We start from the raw sequence: 20,036 nt of genomic DNA, 5'->3' as shown, positions 1-20,036 counted from the left end.
CACTTGAAACGGTGAGGGGCTCTTGAGGACTGAAGAGAGTTGAGTGGCTCTATAACCTCGGTCAACCAGATATTTCAGCATCTCCGCCTGGCTATATCGTCGATAGACATCAACTTGGCAGATGGCATGCCAAGTATGGAGCACATCATCCCACTTCTCACATCTTCCAACCGGATGAGCTGAATGTGACGCGTAGAATGGGTATGATCAGGTACTGCTAAGAATAAGGACCCGACCGGCACTCTTCTCGACTCTCCGCTCGTCGGACCTCTCTTGGAGGTCCTGCTTGACGGGGTGGCGGCGGACTGTTCGTCCCGGCTCTACGCATAGGTGACAGCTTCTGAGGCAAGCGCAAGCGCAACGAGTTGCGAACATAAGGGAAGTCTGTCAGCGAAGCTGTCAAAGTAATAAATACGAGGTAGCCGGATGAGAAAAGGAATGTGGCATTTGGGTGCTCTGCACTGTACATATCTACCTCCTTGATGGCGATCACGCATTCCGCGCACAGGCGCCGCTAATGGCTCGGCTGATCGCTGCAAAGTGGATGACTCGACGATACTTGCTCTCGCTCGGACCTTGGCACTGAGAGCAAGCAATAAAGTGGTCCAATTGGCGAAATCGAGGACCCCAACGATTTCACTGCAGGTGTCGAGTCAAGACCGACGTTCTCTTGGCAGTTGGGCTCAAGCTCTAGCTAGGTCAAAGTCAGAGCATTCCATGACTCCCCCGACAGGCATCTCGGCACATCTCAACCCAGTATACACTGAGGACTACTTGGCGAGAGGTTGCGAATTTACCCTCGAATGCTTTCATCTCTGTCATATGGCAGCTATAAAATCCTGAGCCTACCAAAGCTGTTGGACCTCATTGACCAGTATCTATTCCCCCCTGCTCACCATGTTGTTCAGTCAACTGATCCCAACCGCTCTCATAGGCTCTACTTCCGCTGCTCCAGTCAATGTCAGAGCTTTCCAAGCCTATTCGGCAGAAGTCACCATCCATGAGAGCTGCAATGCGACACAGCGACACATGCTGTCACAGGCCTTGACGTGCGTGACGGCCGGGCGATCTAAAGCTGACATACAGTGACACCTGGTCCGTCGCTAGTGTAGCCAGAGAATACGTCATTACGAATGGGCCTTCCGATCCCGTGTTTGAACACTACTTCGGAAACGCTACAGAGGCTTATGCCACGGTCGTCGGGATCTGGGATTCGTTTCTCAACGGGAACAAACAAGGCGTGCTGCTCCGATGCGACAATCCAGATGACGTGAGTTCATGCTCTGGCGAGCTTCGTCTGACGACGGCTCAGAACTGCCAAAACGAAGGTTGGGCAGGGCACTGGCGAGGTGAAAATGGGTCTACGGAGACTGTTATTTGTGATTTGTCTTACCGAACTCGCCTCTTCAACCCTGCCTTTTGTATGAACGGCTTCAACCTCATCACTGCGGAGAAAATCTCCATCTACTGGTCTATCGATCTAATGTCAGCGATATCGCTGCTGATGTGGCTGACGCCGTAGCCACCGCCTATTCCATGTCCCGAGCGTAACCAATGGATTGGTCGAGCACTAGTAAGTCCTTATTCTAATTGATGAGACTCATGACCAGTGCTAGCGACTATACCTCCGTTCGAGAACTTGCGCAACACAATTCGTCCTTTGCCGCTGTCGATTCGGACGCTCTGCAGTACTTTGCGGCTCGTAGGTTGTTATCCCGCATCCCCTGTTGATACCCTAGACGTCTGGGCAATTGAAGTGGCAGGCGGCGGAAGCGCCTGCGTATCGGACCAATCAACTCATGATGACAATTCAGACCACAACGATGCCACAACTTCAGTGACTGCCTCTGTACCACCACCTCCCGTTGAGAGCACTGGGTGTGTTCTACACGATGATCACTATCACTGTTCTAGTCCTGCCACGACGGCGGTAGGAGCCACCTCAACGACGAGGGCCGCGAAAGAGTGCCACACCCATTCCGACGGCAGTGAGTCTGGCCTGACCTGGTCTGTCTGACTGAAGCAGCATGCTGCTGACTTGCCCCTAGCTCAGCACTGTGTCTAGCTGTAAGGATGCAGTAGGTTTCGCATGTAGATCCTCCATAGAGCTATAATGTATCTGATGCCGGCCGGTTCCACGTTCGAGTTCAAGGTATTCCGCCGCCACGAGAACTTGGCTCCTCCACCTGAACTGTCGGCTCTTGCGCTCATACATTGCCTTACACAAACTTTACCTTGACTTTGTCTCATTTCGCTCAATGACAGCCATGGTATCAGCTCCGCCCTTCGACGGACAGAGTATCATGCATCATCTCATTCCTGCTCCTGAAGTCCTCGTACCTCCGATCAACTTTGCTCTCGTTGTCCCTGGTATCTACAGAAGTGGACATCCCAACAAGAAGAATTTTGGGTTCCTAAAGCAACTCAAGCTTAAGGGAGTCATGTGAGTGTGTCAAGTAAGCGCTTGTCACTCAACACAGTCCAGGTATCTAGTCGGAAAAGACGAGTACAGGAAAGATTCTAGGGAGTTTGTCCATGCTCAAGGCATCGAATTGCACCGATTTGATCTATCAGACGATTCGGTAAGACCGACACGATCATGTCTGCCGTCACGCTGACACTTACAGACCCTATACACATCAGATGGACGAGCTGAACTGGACACTGCGCTAGCTATCATCCTTGACTCGTCCAATTACCCTCTGTTGATTCACGATGATATGGGCAAATCGACATGTTCATTCGTCTGTGCCCTCATACGCCGATTGCAAAGATGGAGTCTTACGGGAATATACGCCGAAGGAGACATGTTTGCGGGTCCTGCTGGAGGTGCAGAAGGTCATGGAGTAGGCGAAGCGGGGAAAGAGGTGAGCGCGTCGATTCAGGCGAAGGTCTGATACATGATATCAGTTCATCGCAATGTACGAATCGTCCCAGGCTCCAATCAGCTCGATCTACAGACCGCAATGGCTAGTCAGAGGTCCTTGACGGTCTTTCCGGCTACTAGAAAGACTGGCTACCGAGCCTTGTGGATGGATCAGTTGGTCCAGACCTCGACACCTCCTTTGTCAACTTTTCAAACGGTCAACCTGCTGTGACGTCGTCCCTCGAAACATTGTGCGTCTCAACGGATGCTTATTTCGGTGCGATCAGCGAACGATGCTGTTTTCTGGTGTGGAGCCACTCGACATCAGATCCTCCAGCCGACGCCTCAGCCTGCTGAATTGAGCTCTCGCCATGCCTGTCGCATCACCCGGACCGATGGGATCAGATCACCCAAGTGCCATTTGCCTCCCTTTGCTGGTCCTTCCGATCTCGCCACCCAACGGGACCCCTTATGATCGTCCTGCTCGGCCTCGCTTGCGAATTGTCACTGCTCAAGGAAGCACGCCTCCCCCTCAGATTGTCAAGACGGCGCCAATCATCGTTTCGAACGATCCAACCTTGTCATTTACCTTCCCTTCCAAATCCTCAGTCGCGTCTCTCGCTCATGAAGATACCGCGTCATACACGCTACTGTCTCCCCCAAAGCCTACTTCTCGAAGTGCGAGACTCAAGCGACCAGCTCACGTCGGCCATGCACGTAAGCTCTCAGACAAGTTCAAATCGCTGTTCTCGGCCCTACATATCAAGCGGGATGATCGCATACCATTCTTCCAGCCTGGTATGGTATCGACCGACATACTGAATGACTGCGAGTATCTAACCCCACTTCGACCTCATCCATCACCCGGAACAGCTTCGTTCCTCGTCAGTCGACACTTGGCTCCTGATCCCAATCTCCCAACTTCGGCTCATTCTTCCTCTACTGCCTTTTCGATAGCTTCAAGACCGACCTTTGCATCGAAATACAGAGCGACGTACGATTCTCATGGTGCTATATCGCACTTCTCCAATCCTACGACGTTGTCTTCCGCTGCTTCGAGCATGGGTGGCAGATCTGTATCGAGCTCAGTGATACTGGATAAGAGTCCTGGACTAGGAAAGAGAATGGCTCTGGATGAGGGGGTAAGGCTAAATGCAAGGATAAGGAGGTGCCGCTCCCTGCCAGACATGAGGCTATGATGGTTGATATGTCGAGATTCATTGTACCAGTAGTAAAGCTGTAGCTAGAGCCGCTCAATCATCACGTGATCCGGCGATATACCTAAAGCCGAGTGATGCTTGTTTTTGACGCGTTTCTACTGCTTTGGGTAATAACACTGGTATAAAGTGCCACATTCTGTATCTATTTGTTTGGCTTTGAGTGTGTGTTTCCCCCTCGCCCCCCGCGCGTATGAGCCCAACACTTTCACCCAACTTTTATAGCGGGACAGCCCATTCTTCCCCTTCTACTATATTCCCCCATACAACTCACCCACCGTACACCGTACAACAGCCAGCCAGCCAGCCAGCCAAGCACCAGCCAACCACCCACCCACCAATAATGTGAGTCAATGAACACTGAGTCATGAGCATACATGAGGATGCTTGGATTACTTTCAAACCCCATTTCAAAGCATATCTGCATGTTCTCAGACGGTTCTTGCGAGCTCACCATCATCCACCACCACCAACAACACCACCACCACCATAAACACAACACAATCTTCAATGTCTCGGAGCGCGGCCCCGAGGCGACTGATTTTTCGAAGTGATCCCGTGTCATGCGTGCATGATGATGAGGGTTACTTCATTGATCATCCTGAAGGTGATCCACTGGGTCCAGTGGGTCATTCGGCGTTGTTGTGAAGGGGTCGGGGCGTGGTGGCATTATGCGCGGCGCGTGTTTGATCCATTCCATATTGCATTCCTATACATCAGTCATATCTACATTGACTGATTACACTCCATTCCCTTGCGCTCGGTCCTCTGCGTGTGATTTAGAACGAGCATGCTGACACGTTATCGTTCTTAACTCTTCAATCACCCGCGACCATGACACCTCGACGTGCCAATCCTGTTGTCAACAACACCCACCACGACGAATCTCCAACTCGACCTGATCATGCTCTTCATCACGGCTTGACTCCGCTCATTGACAATTCACCTTCCTCATCCTCAACTGCGTCCACATCATCTCCTACACCACCATCATCTACCTCATCACGCTCCATTCCTCTCCCCTTCGTCCCACTTCCACTTCCCCTACCTCCTCAACTCGTCCCTTTTCTCGGTCACCTCGGCCCCCCATATTTACCCGCACCTCCTCCAGTCAAGATGCCCAAAGCCGTCGCTGAGAAAGAGACCACCAAGCGGGGAAAGAAGGACGTCGACCCCAACAAGCCCAAGCGGTGAGTCGGAAAACCTCTTGCAATGACTTGTCTGATTGCCTTTCCCTTAGTGCTCTCTCCGCCTACATGTTCTTCGTTCAGGACTACCGAGACCGAATCAAGTCTGAGAACCCCGACGTCTCCTTTGGTGAGGTGGGAAAACTCCTCGGAGCCAAGTGGAAGGAGCTTTCCGCTGCTGAGAAGAAGGTAGGCCGTCCAACGGACGGACGGACGTGAAAGCTGACTGTTTCCTTAGCCATACGAGGACAAGGCGGAGGCTGACAAGACTAGGGCCGCAAAGCAGAAAGCTGCGTACGAGAAGAAGTAGAAGGATGGGTAAGTCTAGCCAGATCGCGGGTCTCGAGACGAGCTCACGACCTTTCACAGCCTCTGTGCTTTTGATCCAATCGCCCTGCATCCAGTTCACTGGACTTTCCGAATCAAGAAACCCTTTTCTTCTCCCTGTGACCCCTCTTTCTCGATCAAATCACCTTTTTCAAGCCATGCGATAACACATGGTCATGTTCGTAACTTCGAGTTTGCTCTTCCTTGCCATTCTGGCATCTATCGCCTTTTCATGTATATAGGATGGGATGCATGATCTGCGCCAATACTAAATAAATTGTTGGCCAGGAGACGGGACAGATTCAATCGTCATTCATTATGCCTTTTTCCTTAAATTCCATTTTCTAAATATCCAGCGAAAGAGCTTTTGGTAGTTCTCTGGCTATACTGACCGTTGACACGGCTCTGACGCTGGCCTCACTGCTGTCGTCGTCGCAGCCGCAGCCGCGCGACCACTACCTCCACCACCTCCACCATGAGGATCACCAAGACCCAACTTGCCGGTGTCGACAAGTACAAGTATTCTGGAGTCGACAAGTCTATCGTGTCGAAACATATTTTGGGTCCATTTTGGACATGGCTAGTGACCTTGTTCCCTACGAGTCTGGCACCAAACACGGTGAGTGAGCGAAGACTCGAGAGGGTTTTTTGATTGATAGAGTGTGCATGCTGAGTCCGAGGCCCTCCGAACAGATCACCTTTCTCGGGCTATGCTTTGTATTCGCCAATGTGGGCACGTTGCTCATCTTTGATCCGACGTATGAGGGTAAAGAACTTCCTCCTTGGGTCTATCTCTCATGGGCATTTGGCTTATTCGCTTATCAGAGTGAGTCTGGCCTGAGGCCCGGCGGGCGGCGGGACGAGAGGAAGGAAAAGAACCCGCTGATGTTGAACTTTCAGGCATGGACGCCATCGATGGGAAACAAGCTCGTCGAGTCGGTATGGCCAGTGCTCTAGGCGAAATGTTTGATCACGGATGTGATGCCATCAACACGACTGTGTGTCTGTCGAGATCCACATGTAAGAACACAAGTGCTCATGCTTTGCTGCTTTCCTACCTAGCTTGAAGTGATTCTTTGCGCGCACGCACTGGGTCTTGGAAGATCATGGTGGACCGTCGCTTCTCAAGCTGCCTCATTGTGTAATTTCTACGCGTCGACTTGGGAAGAATATCATACGGGAACGCTTTACCTGTCTGCCTTTTCGGGCCCCGTTGAAGGAATCTTGATGATCTGCGTCATATACCTCTTGACGGGATTCCATCCGCTCGGTCAAGAATTGTGGAATAGGCCGATCTTTTCCCTTGTTCCTGGTGGTTTGGGCTTACAAGCAGCCAGATGGTTCGACAAGACAGTCGGGGTTCGGGACTCGTTGCGTTTGGAGACGCTCCCCATCAACGTCGCGTTCATGTTGTTCGGAGGGCTGGGCACTGTGGGAAATATCATTAACAGGTGAGTGGATAGTAGGAAGTTATACTGGCATAATCTCACCTCTTGTGACTAGTTATTGGAACGTCTTGAAGCTTCGACAGAAGACTGGTAAACCACTCTTCACTCCTCTTCTAGGGTACCTGCCCTTCCTCGCTCACTCTATTATCCTCATCGCTTGGCTTCAGGCTGAGTTGAGAGGAGGTGTTCAGCTCGTCCACGATGCGAGATTATTGCCTTTCTTGGGGTACTGGGGATTGAGGTGGGTCGGGTCGCATCGGATTGGCGGTATGGCTATGTGCTGACCTAGTCTAAGCTTTTCTTACCAAGTCTCGCAACTCATCCTCGCGCACGTCACCAAATCTCCGTTCCCTTACTGGAATGGTATGATGGTCTACTCTCTGTTCGGCGCAGTGGATGCCAACTCGCAATGGCTCTTGGGACGGTGAGGTTGACTGTGATCTGATGAACAGCAGGGCTTACTGACCAACGTTCCTACAGTGAACCCCTGGTTCAAGCTTCACCCGTCGCTGCCAATGTCTTTATCTGCATGTCCTTCATCGTCGCACTGTTCAACTACGTGCGATTCGCACGTGAAGTCATCTGGCAAATGTGAGTTCACCTCGCGGACGTTGAGCTATATTGACCCGTGCACAGCTGTGAACACACCGGTATCGCATGCTTTACTGTCAGACACAAAGACGCAAATGGCAATTGGGTAGAGAATGATGAGCAGAAGAAGACAAACTGATCGGGGTCTTGAAAAGAGAGGGGTCACGATTACGCCCAGTATAAAGACGATAGAAGCAGCGGATACACGTACGAGAGTTATGACATAGAGTTGAAGGTTGAAGGTCGCTCACAGACGCATGGGACATTCACATGGGCCGACTGTCAAAGCAGCGGCAGACCACCAACGACTTTTCACACAACCATGCATGTGCACCTCAACTACTCTCCAGCTCCTCGCTCATACCATCTACTGTCCCTTTGGCATATAAACCACCACCTAGCTCCCTCGCGTTGAGCATTCTCGATCGTCTCGGTGTCCACACCTCTGGCGTTCGGATGACAGAAGGTGATTGATTTAAGATGGGTGACCGTCTCCCACTTCGACTAGGTGAAGGCCATAAAGAGTTTTGAGAGATACGTTTATGATGTGGTTGAGGTGGAGTTCTAGGTGGTGAAGCATCGTTAGGATTAGGAGCAGGTGGAGGCGTGACAATCGATGAGGCGGGTCGTTCGAAGACTGGTACAGGTGGAGGGGTGGTGGTACGATAGGTTGGAGATCTCGGACCTGCGTGAAGAGGTGGGGTGAGAGGTCTTGGAGATGTGACTTTGGGCGAACGACTAGACAATCCATTCGTTCGTTTACTATGTCTTCGTTTGGGAGTCGCGTGGAGGTCCATTGGGAAAGCGATAAAGACGAGTTTACCCGTCGGTTGATCGAGTGATAATGAGAGGTTGATGGAACTGGCAGAGGAAGGAGCTTGAGCGACGGATTGAGTGGTGGAGAGGTTTAAAGGAGATGTGGGAGCCAGTATGGGGATATTGTTTATAGTGTCGAGATCGTCGGTGGACCGTCCCGGTTCACCCTCGACAGGTATCTGCGGTCTTCGACGAATGGTCACTTCCCATTTGAGTTCATCGTTTTCGCCCCTGTTATCTACGCAAAAGACTTCGACTTGAAAACCTCCACTTCCATCTCGTGTCGAGGTAATGTGTGATCGTCTTCGAGACGATTTGATACCTACTTGACCATCTTCTGAATCGACGCCCGAAGTCGAAGCGGCGTCAGCGCCAGCAGATGTCCTAGATGCCGATGATGATGGACTGATCGTTCTATCGAGTCTAGAGCCTGTCCCAGCACCATTGAAGATCGTGGCTTTGGTTGAAGAAGTGCCGCCGCCCGATAAAGATCGGATATGAGCTGCTCCTTCTAATTGACCCTCCAATTTCGCTCGACCAGATACGGGTTTCCTAGATAACCATTCGGCTGTGACTGTAGGTCTCGGAGGTCTAGGGGACGTCTGAGAGGCAGAATAGGAGGAAGAAGTGGTGGTAGGGGACGATTCGGATGTGGATCCGTGAGAGGAGATTCGTAATGGTTGTAAAGATAACGGTGTAGATGCGTGAGGACCTCTCTCTCCAGATGACGACTTGGGAGCTCTAGGTGATCGAGGCATGGCTCGACGAGTAGGTGATAGACCTGATGAATGGTGAAAAATGGGTGCGGGAGTCAGATCTGTATCATCATCGTCGAGAGTATGCGTATGTGAGCCAGCAATGAAGAATGGATGATCTGTCCTTTGGCTCCGGTTAGATCTTTTCGTCGTCATCGTAGTCGTCGTCGCAGGGCTATGGCCGCGGATATGACCACCACCACCACGATGACCCGCTGGACTGGTGTCGAACGAGGTACTATCACTTCCTATGTCGGAGGAGACGACCATAGCTTGCTTGACACTTCCGGAAGATCCAGGTCGATACTTTGTGAACAATCCAGAGTGAGAAGAGGAGGCGGAAGATGGCAGATGGGGCGGAGGGATGGGAGTAGCACTCGATGGATCATCCTTGTTCACCAGGGCTTCGTCCGTCGGAGGCAGATTCCGATTATTGACAGATGGACGTCGGCGAAGCAGTCGAGAAAATGCACGATTGGGTGAATCGGTACTTGATGATCCCGATGCGCCTAACGTGCCTCCGGCCGTCGTTGATGAGGATGTTGACATGGAAGGATGATCCAATGAAGAGTTGAAGAAGAGCCCATTGGCGGTGGAGGAAGATGAGGAAGAGGATGTGGAGGCGGAAGCGGCATGGAAAGATGTCGGGGGTGTAGAGGCGGACGATGATCCCGGAGTCGTGGAGGTTGCAGCTGCTCCATCACCGGTCCTGCCGTTAGGTGTAGACGACGAGACTTGTTTTCGAAATGGTAAAGGGGCCATGGTTGCTACTTCTTCCTTCTTCCAGCAGCGGCAGCAAAGGGGTGTTCGACGGAAATGATCTTTTGATCTAGGCAAGGTATCAGATCCAGGGACCACCCAAAAAAACAAAGGGACAAAGGAGGGGGCCCGATGATCGACGTTCCAAAGGGTTCTTCTAAACTTCGTCCTTCTTCCTTCTTCGTCTGTCAGTTAGTAACCAATCCGCCCGCCGAGTCTGCTCTCATGTGTGTCGATCCTCAAAAAGACGCGTCGTTGATCTCAACATTTTTTTTGGGATCTTCCGCATCCCATCGAACCACACGACGGGCGTGCAGTGACACGTGGACTAGACCCTGAATCTGCCATGTGCTAATTTCCGTTTTGGGGGGAGAGATAGACAGAGAGTCAATTCCCGCGACGCTGTCGCCGAGTCTCACAGGCTATGGTGATAGTTTACATCCATTGTGTCATTCGATTTCATGATTGTCATATACTAGATGAAAACAGGTGGGAGTGAGACCCCTCGTCCTCCCCCCTCATCATCTTTTACAAATAGAGTGATCTAGTAGGTACAACCCATTGAAACAGTAAATATTCAGTGTATCCCCGTCTTGTCGCCCAGCCATTATCCCTATGCCCGCCCGTCCTGCAGTCCAAATATGAGAATTGTCTGTCTGAAGACGGAGAATGTAAGGTGGGATCGAGGCTTCCAAAGTGTGATGTCTGTATATCGGTGCAATGCAAGAGAAGAAAAGACGGACAGAGGCACGTGTGATCCAATCGTCAAGGACCGGTGGCCCTGATGCGCGTTGGATCGATTCGGTTTGAGCAAGAAGAGGAAACAGTACGTGATGGCCAATATAATAATAATATTGTACTTGAATGGTCGTTGTTGTTCCAGAGCCGAAGAAACATGTGATACAATTGATGTGTTTGCTGATTGACTGATGATTCTTAATCGATGACAAGAAGTTTTTGTGGTCACTTCAGAAAAATGGCGAAGGGTGCGATTCACTGAGGACATCTGGAGAAGGGTTGATCCGCAGTTCCACTGGGTCTTTGCGTCTACTCTGTGCATCGGCATTCTTCAACGCTGCCCAGAGTGGTGAAGCGGCAGGTGGGAGGACGCCACGAGAGATGTCCTGAGGGTGCATCAGAGGTGTAGGTGGCAGAGACGCATCGTCGTTGGAGGATGAAGATGTTGACCGGTGGATGGGTGGGGAAGGAGATCCACTGTCGGCACGGAGGGAAGGTGTTTCTTGGTCGTAAGTGAATGTCGATTCGTGTCCCCATGAAGGTGTATCGAGGGAAGTAGATACACTGCAGGTCTCGACGTGTTCGACAGAAACTTTGCCCACGCCACGCGCTTGGGCCGCCAGGTGAGTCGCGCGGAGCTCGACTTCGTCCATGGAGAAGGAGTCGACTTGAAGGATCAATTGACGTAAGAGATGGGTGTCGATGCGTTCAGAAGGGTCGACGGTGAAGATTCGAGTGAGGATGTACAAGCATTGATTGGAGATTGGTAGGATGCGTCGGAGGAAGAGTGGGTCGGCAAGAAAAGCATTAAAAGATTCGTCGTTTGGAGAAGCTATGCGCCAGGGATTACGACCGCAAACGAGATTGACGAGGATGACACCGAGAGACCAGACGTCGCCCGGTTGAGTAGGGTAGGTTGTCCGGTCAGGAAACCATTCACCGAGGCATTCTAAGGCATGGTCAGACACGAGTAATTTGATGGATGAGAGAGGGTGACCTCGTATGGTACTCACCCGGCGCAATGTAGAAGGATGAACCACAGCCGAATTCTGATGATGTACGTTCAGATGTAGCTAGACCAAAGTCACACAAGACGACGCGTTCACCATCCTCTGAGCAGACAATGTTTTCCGGTTTAACATCTCGATGAGCGATACCAATGGAGTGTAGGTAGTCGACCCCGTCGAGCAGTTGCAAAAAGACATTGCGAATGAGTTCGTCGTCCCCCACGTACTAAAAGTCGGGTGTCAGTCCATGTTTATTGGGCCCACACGGTTCTCGAACGCTCGCTCGAAACTTACTCGCTGCTTATCAGTGATCATTGAGAACAAGTCTCCATCCTCGCCATAGTCCATGACGACAAAGAGATGCTCCTCATCCTCTACAATCTTCTCCATGGACACGATGCTCGGATGAGCACAAGCCAGTCTATGTAGAGCCAATTCTCTCCTTTGAAAATGTCTCTGTCTCGCGTCCAGACCATGTCGTTGAAGACACTTGATGGCTCTGTAGCGTGGTTCAGGACCACTCGAGTCGACGCCGAGATAGACACAACCATAAGCGCCAGCGCCAATGAGGTAGAGGATTTCGATCCTGCCTGAATCGATGAACCATCTCTCACCCTCTTCGACACGTTTGTAAGCTGGTCGAGAGGAGGAAGCGGCGGCACATGGGGCATTGGCAGGGTTCATGGTGGTGGTCGTGTTGGTGGGGGATGGGAGATGATGACAGACAGTATTATAAAGAGATTGTAGATGTATGTGTGTGTATAGCTTCTCGCTGTTTTTCTTTTAATGGGTGGTGAGAAAGACGACCGAAAGGGGATGATGCTTTTGAAGGGAAGGCGCGAAACACAGTCCCGGAGATTCAGGAGAAAGCAGCCAGGTATTTAGAACACGTCGAGACGGAGATGAAAGGGTGGGTGGGATGGATGGACGGACGGAACGGACGGAACAGCAGGTGATGATGATGGTGGTGGTGGTGGTGGTGGTGTTCGGTGGTGGTGGTGGTTGATGGTGATAGTTGGGTGGTGTTATTTGTCGGATGCGAGCAAGAGAGAGAAGAGGGAGGACGGACGAGAAAGTGACAAAGGTGACGACAAGAAGAGGGATGGTGTGTGGATGGGTGTGGGTGTGTCTAGAATGTTAATAGAGAACAGAGTTGGGAGGTGATATACAGTGAGAAAAGGGCAAGAGGCGCGCGAAGCGGGGGGGGGGGAGAGGAGGGAGAGAGAGGCGAGGTGTGTGCAGAGCGAGAGAGAGAGAGGAGAGGCAGCCTATGAGATGTACGTACATCTCACCCCTTCACTCTCTCTCTCCCTTCGCCCCCCCTTCGCCCCCCTTCGCCCCCTCCGTTTCATCAACGCTCAGAAAAGAAAAAAAAAGGGACCAAAAAAATCCTCATTATGGCCAAAGAGTTGAAGAGACTAAAAACGGATGAGAGCGACGTGTGGCGGAAGAGCTGCGAAGGTGCCCTGCTGCTGCTGCTGCTGCTGCCGCTGCTGCTGCTGGTAAAAAGCTGCCGGGGAGGCCGGGGGGAGGGTTACCCTGAGTCGCACATACACTGTGTGATCCTTAGTGTGTGTGTGTGTGTGTTTGTGCTCCACCCACTTGGCTCTTCGCTTTCTTCGCTCTGCGCCGCCGCCGCCCCTGACCCCCCTATCACATAGCACCAGTTCCCCTTGCCGCCCCTTCCCCGGTTACCTTTTTTGGTCTCTGTTGTTCCCATTCCCTTCCCACTGGCCCCTGTTGCTGCAGAGGGACTAGTCGTTGTCTTCCCGATCGGGTAAAGTGGTCATTGAGTTTGGGTGACGTGTGGCTATATTGGGTAAGCCGGTGCTGCTGCGGTCGATTGCCTCTTTTGCGATGATTCAATAGTCAGTATTCCCGTGCCCCATCCACAGTCTCATTTCCGCCATTTCTGATCCCATCCGACAAACTTCAGCTTTTCTACCGCAGTCTTTCACTCCCTCACGCCCTCACTCACCGCCACCCCCTTTCTCCCCCTTTATTTCATTGGCTATTATTCCACCGCGGCAAGAGGGTTGTTCCGCCACTTTTGGTCCCTTTTTTTTCTTTTTTTTGCTGGCTCTCTTCCCGCCCAAACTCCCTGTGTCCCCCCCCCCGCCACGGATCTCACGTTTTGCAGTCAGATCTCCCAATGCTCATCGCCATGGAAGTCGCCAGCAGGTGTACGTGGCATCCCCCAGGTCGGGGATTGAATCAACACCAATTAAGTGGAATGACATACACACACCCCTGTCGATCGGTCTCAAGGGCGATCCCACCATTCAATTCAATCCATATTGCATCTACATCATCCATCATGTCACGGTCCTCGGACGACGTAATTTCTACCGTACCATCCTCATGCATAGTCACTCAGCTCCCAACTACGCCATCAATCTCGCACTCTTCGCATCCGTTCTTCCACACCAGAGCATGCCACTCTTTCGGTGGCCACACCGTGCACACGACCCGTCTATGCCGTGTTCCGAGAGGGCGAGAGAGAGAGAGAGAGAGACACACACCTTGTCATGCGCTCAGTGTTGGCTGGCGCTGGCGGCGCTGCTGGGAAGTGGTGTAAACTTCTGCCTTGGCTTGTGAACCAGGAACCATAAAAAAGTAAGAAAAGTGTTACCAGCCCGTGTTCTTGCCATCTCCTAAGATGGTTCGGCCCGAGTGCAGTGTACCTCTGACGCTGGCTCGCACGCTCGCTCGCTCGCTCGCTTCACTGGTTCCTTGGGCTTGTCATCGAGAAAGAAACGGTCAGACGGGAACGTGGCGTTAGTCCCACCGCCCAATGACGCCAAAGCCAAGGTCACACCTTTCTCGGGCCTTTCTTTGGGTGCGAAAACTCTAGCCCGTCCAGGACAAAGACGCCACAGCATCTTTCTTCTTCTTTTCTTTTTCCTTCCGTTGGACTGACGACGACGTACCTTACCAGATCACTGGGATTGGGTAAAGCCCAGTGAGGCGTGATGCAGACAGGCAGACGTACGGATCGGGCTGGAGGAGATCATCTTATTTATTTTTCATTGCCCACATAAAGTAAAGAAGTTACGAAAAGGGGAGAAGAAAATCAATTGCTGCCGAGCAAGGTGGAGGGAGCGTGAGGGTTGGCAGTCACGGGAAGATAAGGGAAAGAATCATTCTACAGATCTGAACCCTTCCCAGCTGATCAGATGCATCCTGGAATCTGTGGATCTTCCTCAGGGTCATCTAAAAGGGACCGATTCCCCGGCGACATTTCAATGGGAGCTCAGGGAGGATGGTAGATCTCGCATCGTTCCACGCTAAACCGTATAGAGTATGCACGAATCAAGCGGTACACGTACTTTCCACCATACTCCCTTTCTTCGCTATACGTCGAATTGGGTTCCACTTCGGGACCCCTCATTCGGACGGTGACGGTGACATGTCTTCCAGTGTATACGTATCGGTGCCTGCGCTTGTGCCTCTTGGCTTGACATGAAGATGAAGATGGGGACGGGATTTTGACATGGGATGACACGACATGTCACGAGACCAACGAACCATGCTATGGTGTGCTACTTCACCTCAGATTGTTCGACATCTTGAGTCAGCCTCAGGCACAGGGACCGCTATGGTTCGGTCTTCGTCTCGCTCTGTCTTGCTCGCTGTCACGGATACAATCCGGTGCCGAGAAGTTGAGACCGAAACGAGACGTGCTCACTTCCTCCCCGCCACCAAGTGGAGATCTGGTGATCGACAGGGACAAGGGTCAGTGAGACATTGGGATCATGGGGGTCGGTCACCCCCACATGGGACGACAATCATGGTAGCCCGTGACAGATGTACACTACGAGATAAGGACAGAGTGTTGCATTCAGGATAGGATAATCACTTTGCGACAAGCAATGAACATGGCTCAAGGTGTTCCATGGGTTCGTCACCTCTTGCCAAGATGCATCTCGTTTTGCAGCCGCAAAGGCCAGCTCTCATGCCAAAGCTGCAGCTGGCGTTCCTTTCGGCGATGGCCGTTAGTGCGGGGCATTTTGCCACCAGCTGCAGCATAGCCGAAATGTTTTTCACTTCACTGATCTCGTGGTGGCGAGCTGGACGAGTGTTGAGCAGCTCGGATCGTCGAGCGCGATGAGCTCCATACCACCCTTTATCAAAGATTCTGGCTCGTCCTTCAACTACGAACGTCAATGTGACAAGGGTGGTTCTGATAAATCGCTTGCGAGTTGTCGCATTCTACGTAAAGGTTTAGGAACGAGTATCTGGTTCGTCCAGTTTTACTGGCCGTTCGGTGATGAGCGCGTCACGGTGAGTCTGTTGGTCTTCCGGGACGGACCAAAGACGTGGTGTCAATAAGCTGATGTTGGGGTTGGTCTTTTTTTGGTCCAATATTATCTAGACCACACGGATTGACCTGTGTAATGCTTGGGTGACGTTGTATAATGAACGAACGAGACTTTGGAGTATACATGAAGCATGTGTGGAAGTGCATCAACGGAAATTTTGGAGGAAAGACTGTACGAGTGAGCAGATCGACGAGTTGAAAGGGATGTTGGCAGTGGTGAGTTCCCGGATGAGCACCACCGTTCCGCGAGTTGTGGCCGGCCACTCAAACCCCTCCTTGTGAAAATGCCATGCTGACTTCTTCTAAAGGCTTCCTGGTTGTTCCGTGAGTCCCTTTCAAACCCCTGTCTCTAAACGTCTGGAGTGGACTGACACGTCCTCCCCCCTTCCTTCGACTACCAGACGAGCTCGATACGTTTATCACGCTCCTTGACAAATTTCAATCGCAAACGCGTATACCTGTATTCCTTCTCCCCGTTCCACCTCATCATTCACCCCTCGAACTCGGCTCCAGCCCTTATAGGACCAAACCAAAGACATTGTCGCATGAGCTTTCGACACTTCCCTTGTTGATAGTGTATCAATTGGATCAGATCCAAAGTTACACGAGGCGTATGCCTGGATGGTATGAAGGCGTGAGGAAATTGTTCCCCCCGACGTGGAGAGAAGGCGTGGGTCTACCGATCATCGAAACAAATTGGAGTAGATGGGTAAAGGAACAAAGAAGGATAGAAGAGGTCAGTGGTCAAAATCTCATCGTCTGCTTTGACCCACGAAAGCTCATCAACACTCTGCAGGAGTCACGTCGACAACCTTCATCTGAACAGAAGAAGAAGAGCTTCCTAGGTATCAAGTTTTCGAAAGGGTCGCCATCTGCATCCTCCTCCTCCTCCTCTTCCTCGATGCCTGTCCAGAGAGCCTCATCACCGATAGGAGTGAGTCCGATCCCTGCCCTTGGTCCGGGCTCCGAGGGATGTCAAAATTGACCCTTTACACAGAGCATCATGGAACGAGGCAAAGGCAAGCCTCCACCATATACCCCATAATACTGTATACATATGGAATAACGCCACTGCCACTAGCGTTGTAGCATCTGAAAGTTGTCCCGTTGTATGTCTACCTGTCCCACTACACACGCATATTATCGTAAGATGCATTAATGTCATGATGGGGATCATCAGATGATAGATACATTATTTATTAGTGAGCCATGACAGCTCCGCCTTTTCCAGTTCCATCTGCCCTTTCAAAAGGAAGCAAAAGGGCACATACGGCAGTGAGGACGAATATAGCGGCGGACACGAAGAGGGGAAGGGAAGGAGATACCGTCAGGAGGAACCCAGCAAAGACAGGTGCCACGACTCCAGCACTGGGTGTATATCAGCCCTGTGACGCCGCCCCCCTTGCGTTGCGGCACTCACAGTCGACTGAGAGCAGCGGACGTTCCACAGGCTGTCCCACGGATCGAAGTCCCAAAAGTCTCGGGTGTCATACCGTCTGCAACGGAACAATCAGCTTTTCACGAAACTCGAACAGACGCTCGTTAGCAAGCACGCACACAACACCGCGTACATCGCTGTAGCGGCCATGGAAATGATCATGGAGCTGACGACCATGGCGTACTGTTCCCTCACACGGATGAAAGCAAATGTCGACAGACCCGTTGCAGCTGTCCAAATGGCTAATGATCTTCGACGACCCAGCTTTGTCTGAATCATCCATGCGCCAAGCATCGATCCAGGGCATCCAGCAACTGGATGAAAGCGTCAATCAGGAATCAGTCCTTACTGGTGGCCGACTCACTCGAATACAGGACAAACTCGCTCAAGGCCGACCGGATCGCCTCGTCGCCTTCGCCAGATGCTCGACTCTCCAATACAGCAGGAAGCCAAACGTTAAACATGGTGTACGCTATTCACCGTCAAGGTGCGTTCTCAAGTCTCATGGGCTTACAGAAGGACATGGCGGCCCAGATGATCCACATAAGAATCACTGTTCTCCTCCATTTAGGTACGAACAATCTCCTAATCTGTCGCTTCATCTGACCGGTCCATTCGAGAGCGTCCTGCAACTTTGCACTTTTCACACTGGCCAGCGTCTTCGTACTGGCCTTCCGGGACAGATACGCTCTGGGCGATGAGTCGTCCTGACCCTGCATGGCATCGCCAAACGAGTGGTCGAAAGCATTCTCGTTCTCTTCCAATGTGAGTGATGTGTCGGCGTAGAATGCAGAACCGGTCCGAATAGGATGACGAAGAGGTTTGGGAGGAAGACCATGACCCATCGCATCGTAATTTCGAGAAGGAGGGCGAGAGGAATTCTCAGAACTAGGTCGAGTGATGGGACCGTCATTGAGCTCGCTCGCTCTGAGAACTGGTGATCGTTCGCCATCGAGGTATGCGTGTCCAGAGATGGGTGTTGTTGTCATTTCGGAATGTTTCTTGTCATTGCTCTCCACGTCCAGAGGTTTATTCTCGCCGTGATCTTCAGTCGCTTCGACATCGGCTGACTGGATGTTCATCTCATTGTCATTATATGATGCGATGGCACGGAGGACGACGATGGCTTCGTCGGGTCGACCGTTAGAGACGAGATAGCGGGGGGATTCATGTAGTCTGAACAGAAACCATCGACACAGCGCGCAGACCATATTCTGGCAACGGGCAAGCGATCAAGCGTCAGCGACCACCTCAAAAAGCTCAGAACACCTAGACGGACAAGACTCACAAAGCAGCCAAGGACCAACAATACCCTTCGCCACCCGTCGTTGGCTTTTCCAGCGATATCGCATCCTTCGAATTGAGAGCAACTGGCCCCGGGAAGGAACACAAGTGAAATGACGGAGGAGAGAACGGCACCGAGGGAGAAAAAGATGGACAGTAGCGTCAAGAGGTATTGTTTGGAATGAGGGAGGTTTTCAAGGAACAATGTCCCGTCCGTAGGCATTGAGCCGCTACGTCAAATTTTTCCAGGTTAGTCTTGGGCCGTGTCCTTTGGGAGCCAAAAAGACTGTGCAGCGCCAACTCAACAAACTCACCCTACGGCCGTCCCTAAGAGGAACATCCAGAGACAGAGGATTGGGAAATTCGGTGCGAAACTCGCACAGATCCCGAATACAGCCGTAAGGAATAAAGTACTGTTGAATGGGAGTGCACGACCAAGGAGATCAGAAACAGTTCCCCAGCCAACGGCGCCAAGCATCATCTAAGCCGCAGCCGAATGTCAACGTCCCTCCCCCCGTGTCTGTCCAGGCCTTTTTGAAAACGAGGTTTGAACTCACCCCTGCCATGGTAGAGGCGGATAAGAGCCCGACGACCTTGGAGCTGAGGTCAAAGTTGATTTGGACGCGAGGCAGAATGACCGCTGAGGGAGGTAGAGTGATTTCACGAGAGCGTCAGCGCCTCCCGTGCTTGTTTCCCCTCCTTGCAGTTGCGAAGGATCTGAACTTCACCTATACATTGAAGGGAAGAGTTATCGGACATCCAGCCTGTCCCACAGAGTGCCTGCAGGCCCCTTAGCGAATCGAAGCGAGCCGAGGCGAAGCGACAGACCAAACAGCTCACAAGTAATCTCCAGTGATACGCGCCTGATGAAGAAAAGCGTTACACGGTATCGGTATCAGTCGTCGAAGGTTGGTATAGGTGCGACCCACCGAAACCCAGCTGTTCCAACGTGTTCTCCAATCCTCTATCCCCTCCTACACCTCCATCTATCTCTTCTTCTAGCCCTAGACGCTCTTCAAAATCTAAACTCCCATCTTCATCCTCATCCTCGTCTATATCATCCTGACCGCCGCCGCCAGTGACTGTACCATCTGTCGGTTCCCGATGGCGTGAATAATTTGATTCGAGACGTGATGGACGGCGAGGCAAGAGATTATAAGATGATTTCCGAGAAGCAGGTAGAGGGATCATGCTCAATGTGTCCTGATGACAACCACGACATGCAGCAGTGAAGATGGAATCGTAGTATGAACAACAGGCCAATAAAATCAACAACAAAAAA

General features: G+C 51.7%; 10 protein-coding genes across 10 annotated transcripts; 6 read left to right on the top strand and 4 right to left on the bottom strand.

Moving 5' to 3' along the window:
* The first annotated feature begins 453 nt into the window (after nt 1-453).
* Nucleotides 454-2,133, top strand: BD324DRAFT_630356 (putative peptidase family-domain-containing protein). The gene is made up of 7 exons (XM_022016319.1): nt 454-1,049; nt 1,087-1,270; nt 1,313-1,485; nt 1,523-1,573; nt 1,611-1,702; nt 1,740-1,988; nt 2,049-2,133. Exons 1-7 carry the CDS (start codon nt 898-900, stop codon nt 2,063-2,065), a joined length of 918 nt encoding a protein of 305 aa, XP_021870272.1. The 5' UTR covers nt 454-897; the 3' UTR covers nt 2,066-2,133.
* Nucleotides 2,134-2,267: 134 nt separating this feature from the next.
* Nucleotides 2,268-2,988, top strand: BD324DRAFT_652043 (protein-tyrosine phosphatase; the record flags this gene model as incomplete). Its single annotated transcript, XM_022018430.1, has 4 exons — nt 2,268-2,443; nt 2,486-2,582; nt 2,628-2,867; nt 2,911-2,988. The coding sequence occupies 4 exons, from the start codon at nt 2,268-2,270 to the stop codon at nt 2,986-2,988; spliced, it is 591 nt and encodes a 196-aa protein (XP_021870271.1).
* Nucleotides 2,909-4,245, top strand: BD324DRAFT_526478 (hypothetical protein). Its single transcript, XM_022012998.1, has one exon. It carries the CDS (start codon nt 3,238-3,240, stop codon nt 4,063-4,065), a length of 828 nt encoding a protein of 275 aa, XP_021870270.1. The 5' UTR covers nt 2,909-3,237; the 3' UTR covers nt 4,066-4,245.
* A 1-nt stretch (nt 4,246) lies between these two features.
* On the bottom strand, nt 4,247-4,783 carry BD324DRAFT_526388 (hypothetical protein). The gene has a single exon (XM_022012997.1). It carries the CDS (start codon nt 4,646-4,648, stop codon nt 4,292-4,294), a length of 357 nt encoding a protein of 118 aa, XP_021870269.1. The 5' UTR covers nt 4,649-4,783; the 3' UTR covers nt 4,247-4,291.
* Nucleotides 4,784-5,199: 416 nt separating this feature from the next.
* Nucleotides 5,200-5,580, top strand: BD324DRAFT_581554 (high mobility group box domain-containing protein; the record flags this gene model as incomplete). The annotated part of the gene is made up of 3 exons (XM_022013511.1): nt 5,200-5,273; nt 5,324-5,459; nt 5,509-5,580. The coding sequence occupies 3 exons, from the start codon at nt 5,200-5,202 to the stop codon at nt 5,578-5,580; spliced, it is 282 nt and encodes a 93-aa protein (XP_021870268.1).
* Nucleotides 5,581-6,072: 492 nt separating this feature from the next.
* On the top strand, nt 6,073-7,775 carry BD324DRAFT_581078 (CDP-alcohol phosphatidyltransferase-domain-containing protein; the record flags this gene model as incomplete). Its single annotated transcript, XM_022013482.1, has 8 exons — nt 6,073-6,216; nt 6,291-6,423; nt 6,498-6,595; nt 6,660-7,048; nt 7,101-7,286; nt 7,341-7,469; nt 7,526-7,636; nt 7,682-7,775. 8 exons carry the CDS (start codon nt 6,073-6,075, stop codon nt 7,773-7,775), a joined length of 1,284 nt encoding a protein of 427 aa, XP_021870267.1.
* Nucleotides 7,776-7,971: 196 nt separating this feature from the next.
* Nucleotides 7,972-10,222, bottom strand: BD324DRAFT_682269 (hypothetical protein; the record flags this gene model as incomplete). Its single annotated transcript, XM_022019143.1, has 1 exon — nt 7,972-10,222. The coding sequence occupies exon 1, from the start codon at nt 9,967-9,969 to the stop codon at nt 7,972-7,974; it is 1,998 nt and encodes a 665-aa protein (XP_021870266.1). The 5' UTR covers nt 9,970-10,222.
* Nucleotides 10,223-10,934: 712 nt separating this feature from the next.
* On the bottom strand, nt 10,935-12,395 carry BD324DRAFT_652039 (kinase-like domain-containing protein; the record flags this gene model as incomplete). The annotated part of the gene is made up of 3 exons (XM_022018429.1): nt 10,935-11,653; nt 11,718-11,937; nt 12,006-12,395. 3 exons carry the CDS (start codon nt 12,393-12,395, stop codon nt 10,935-10,937), a joined length of 1,329 nt encoding a protein of 442 aa, XP_021870265.1.
* Nucleotides 12,396-15,756: 3,361 nt separating this feature from the next.
* BD324DRAFT_630334 (hypothetical protein) lies at nt 15,757-17,173 on the top strand. The gene is made up of 6 exons (XM_022016318.1): nt 15,757-15,995; nt 16,087-16,248; nt 16,341-16,356; nt 16,434-16,768; nt 16,829-16,966; nt 17,030-17,173. The coding sequence occupies exons 1-6, from the start codon at nt 15,819-15,821 to the stop codon at nt 17,075-17,077; spliced, it is 876 nt and encodes a 291-aa protein (XP_021870264.1). The 5' UTR covers nt 15,757-15,818; the 3' UTR covers nt 17,078-17,173.
* BD324DRAFT_630304 (major facilitator superfamily domain-containing protein) lies at nt 17,174-20,027 on the bottom strand. Its single transcript, XM_022016317.1, has 11 exons — nt 19,684-20,027; nt 19,595-19,617; nt 19,483-19,534; nt 19,312-19,394; nt 19,069-19,235; nt 18,759-18,984; nt 17,985-18,684; nt 17,835-17,942; nt 17,590-17,784; nt 17,453-17,528; nt 17,174-17,400 (listed from the first exon to the last, which is right to left on the bottom strand). Exons 1-11 carry the CDS (start codon nt 19,943-19,945, stop codon nt 17,232-17,234), a joined length of 2,061 nt encoding a protein of 686 aa, XP_021870263.1. The 5' UTR covers nt 19,946-20,027; the 3' UTR covers nt 17,174-17,231.
* Between the last annotated feature and the right edge of the window lie 9 nt (nt 20,028-20,036).

Source organism: Kockovaella imperatae (assembly GCF_002102565.1).
Source record: "Kockovaella imperatae strain NRRL Y-17943 chromosome Unknown BD324scaffold_9, whole genome shotgun sequence".
NCBI classification, from domain to species: Eukaryota; Fungi; Basidiomycota; class Tremellomycetes; order Tremellales; family Cuniculitremaceae; genus Kockovaella; species Kockovaella imperatae.
This window is presented reverse-complemented; position numbering and strand designations above follow the sequence as displayed.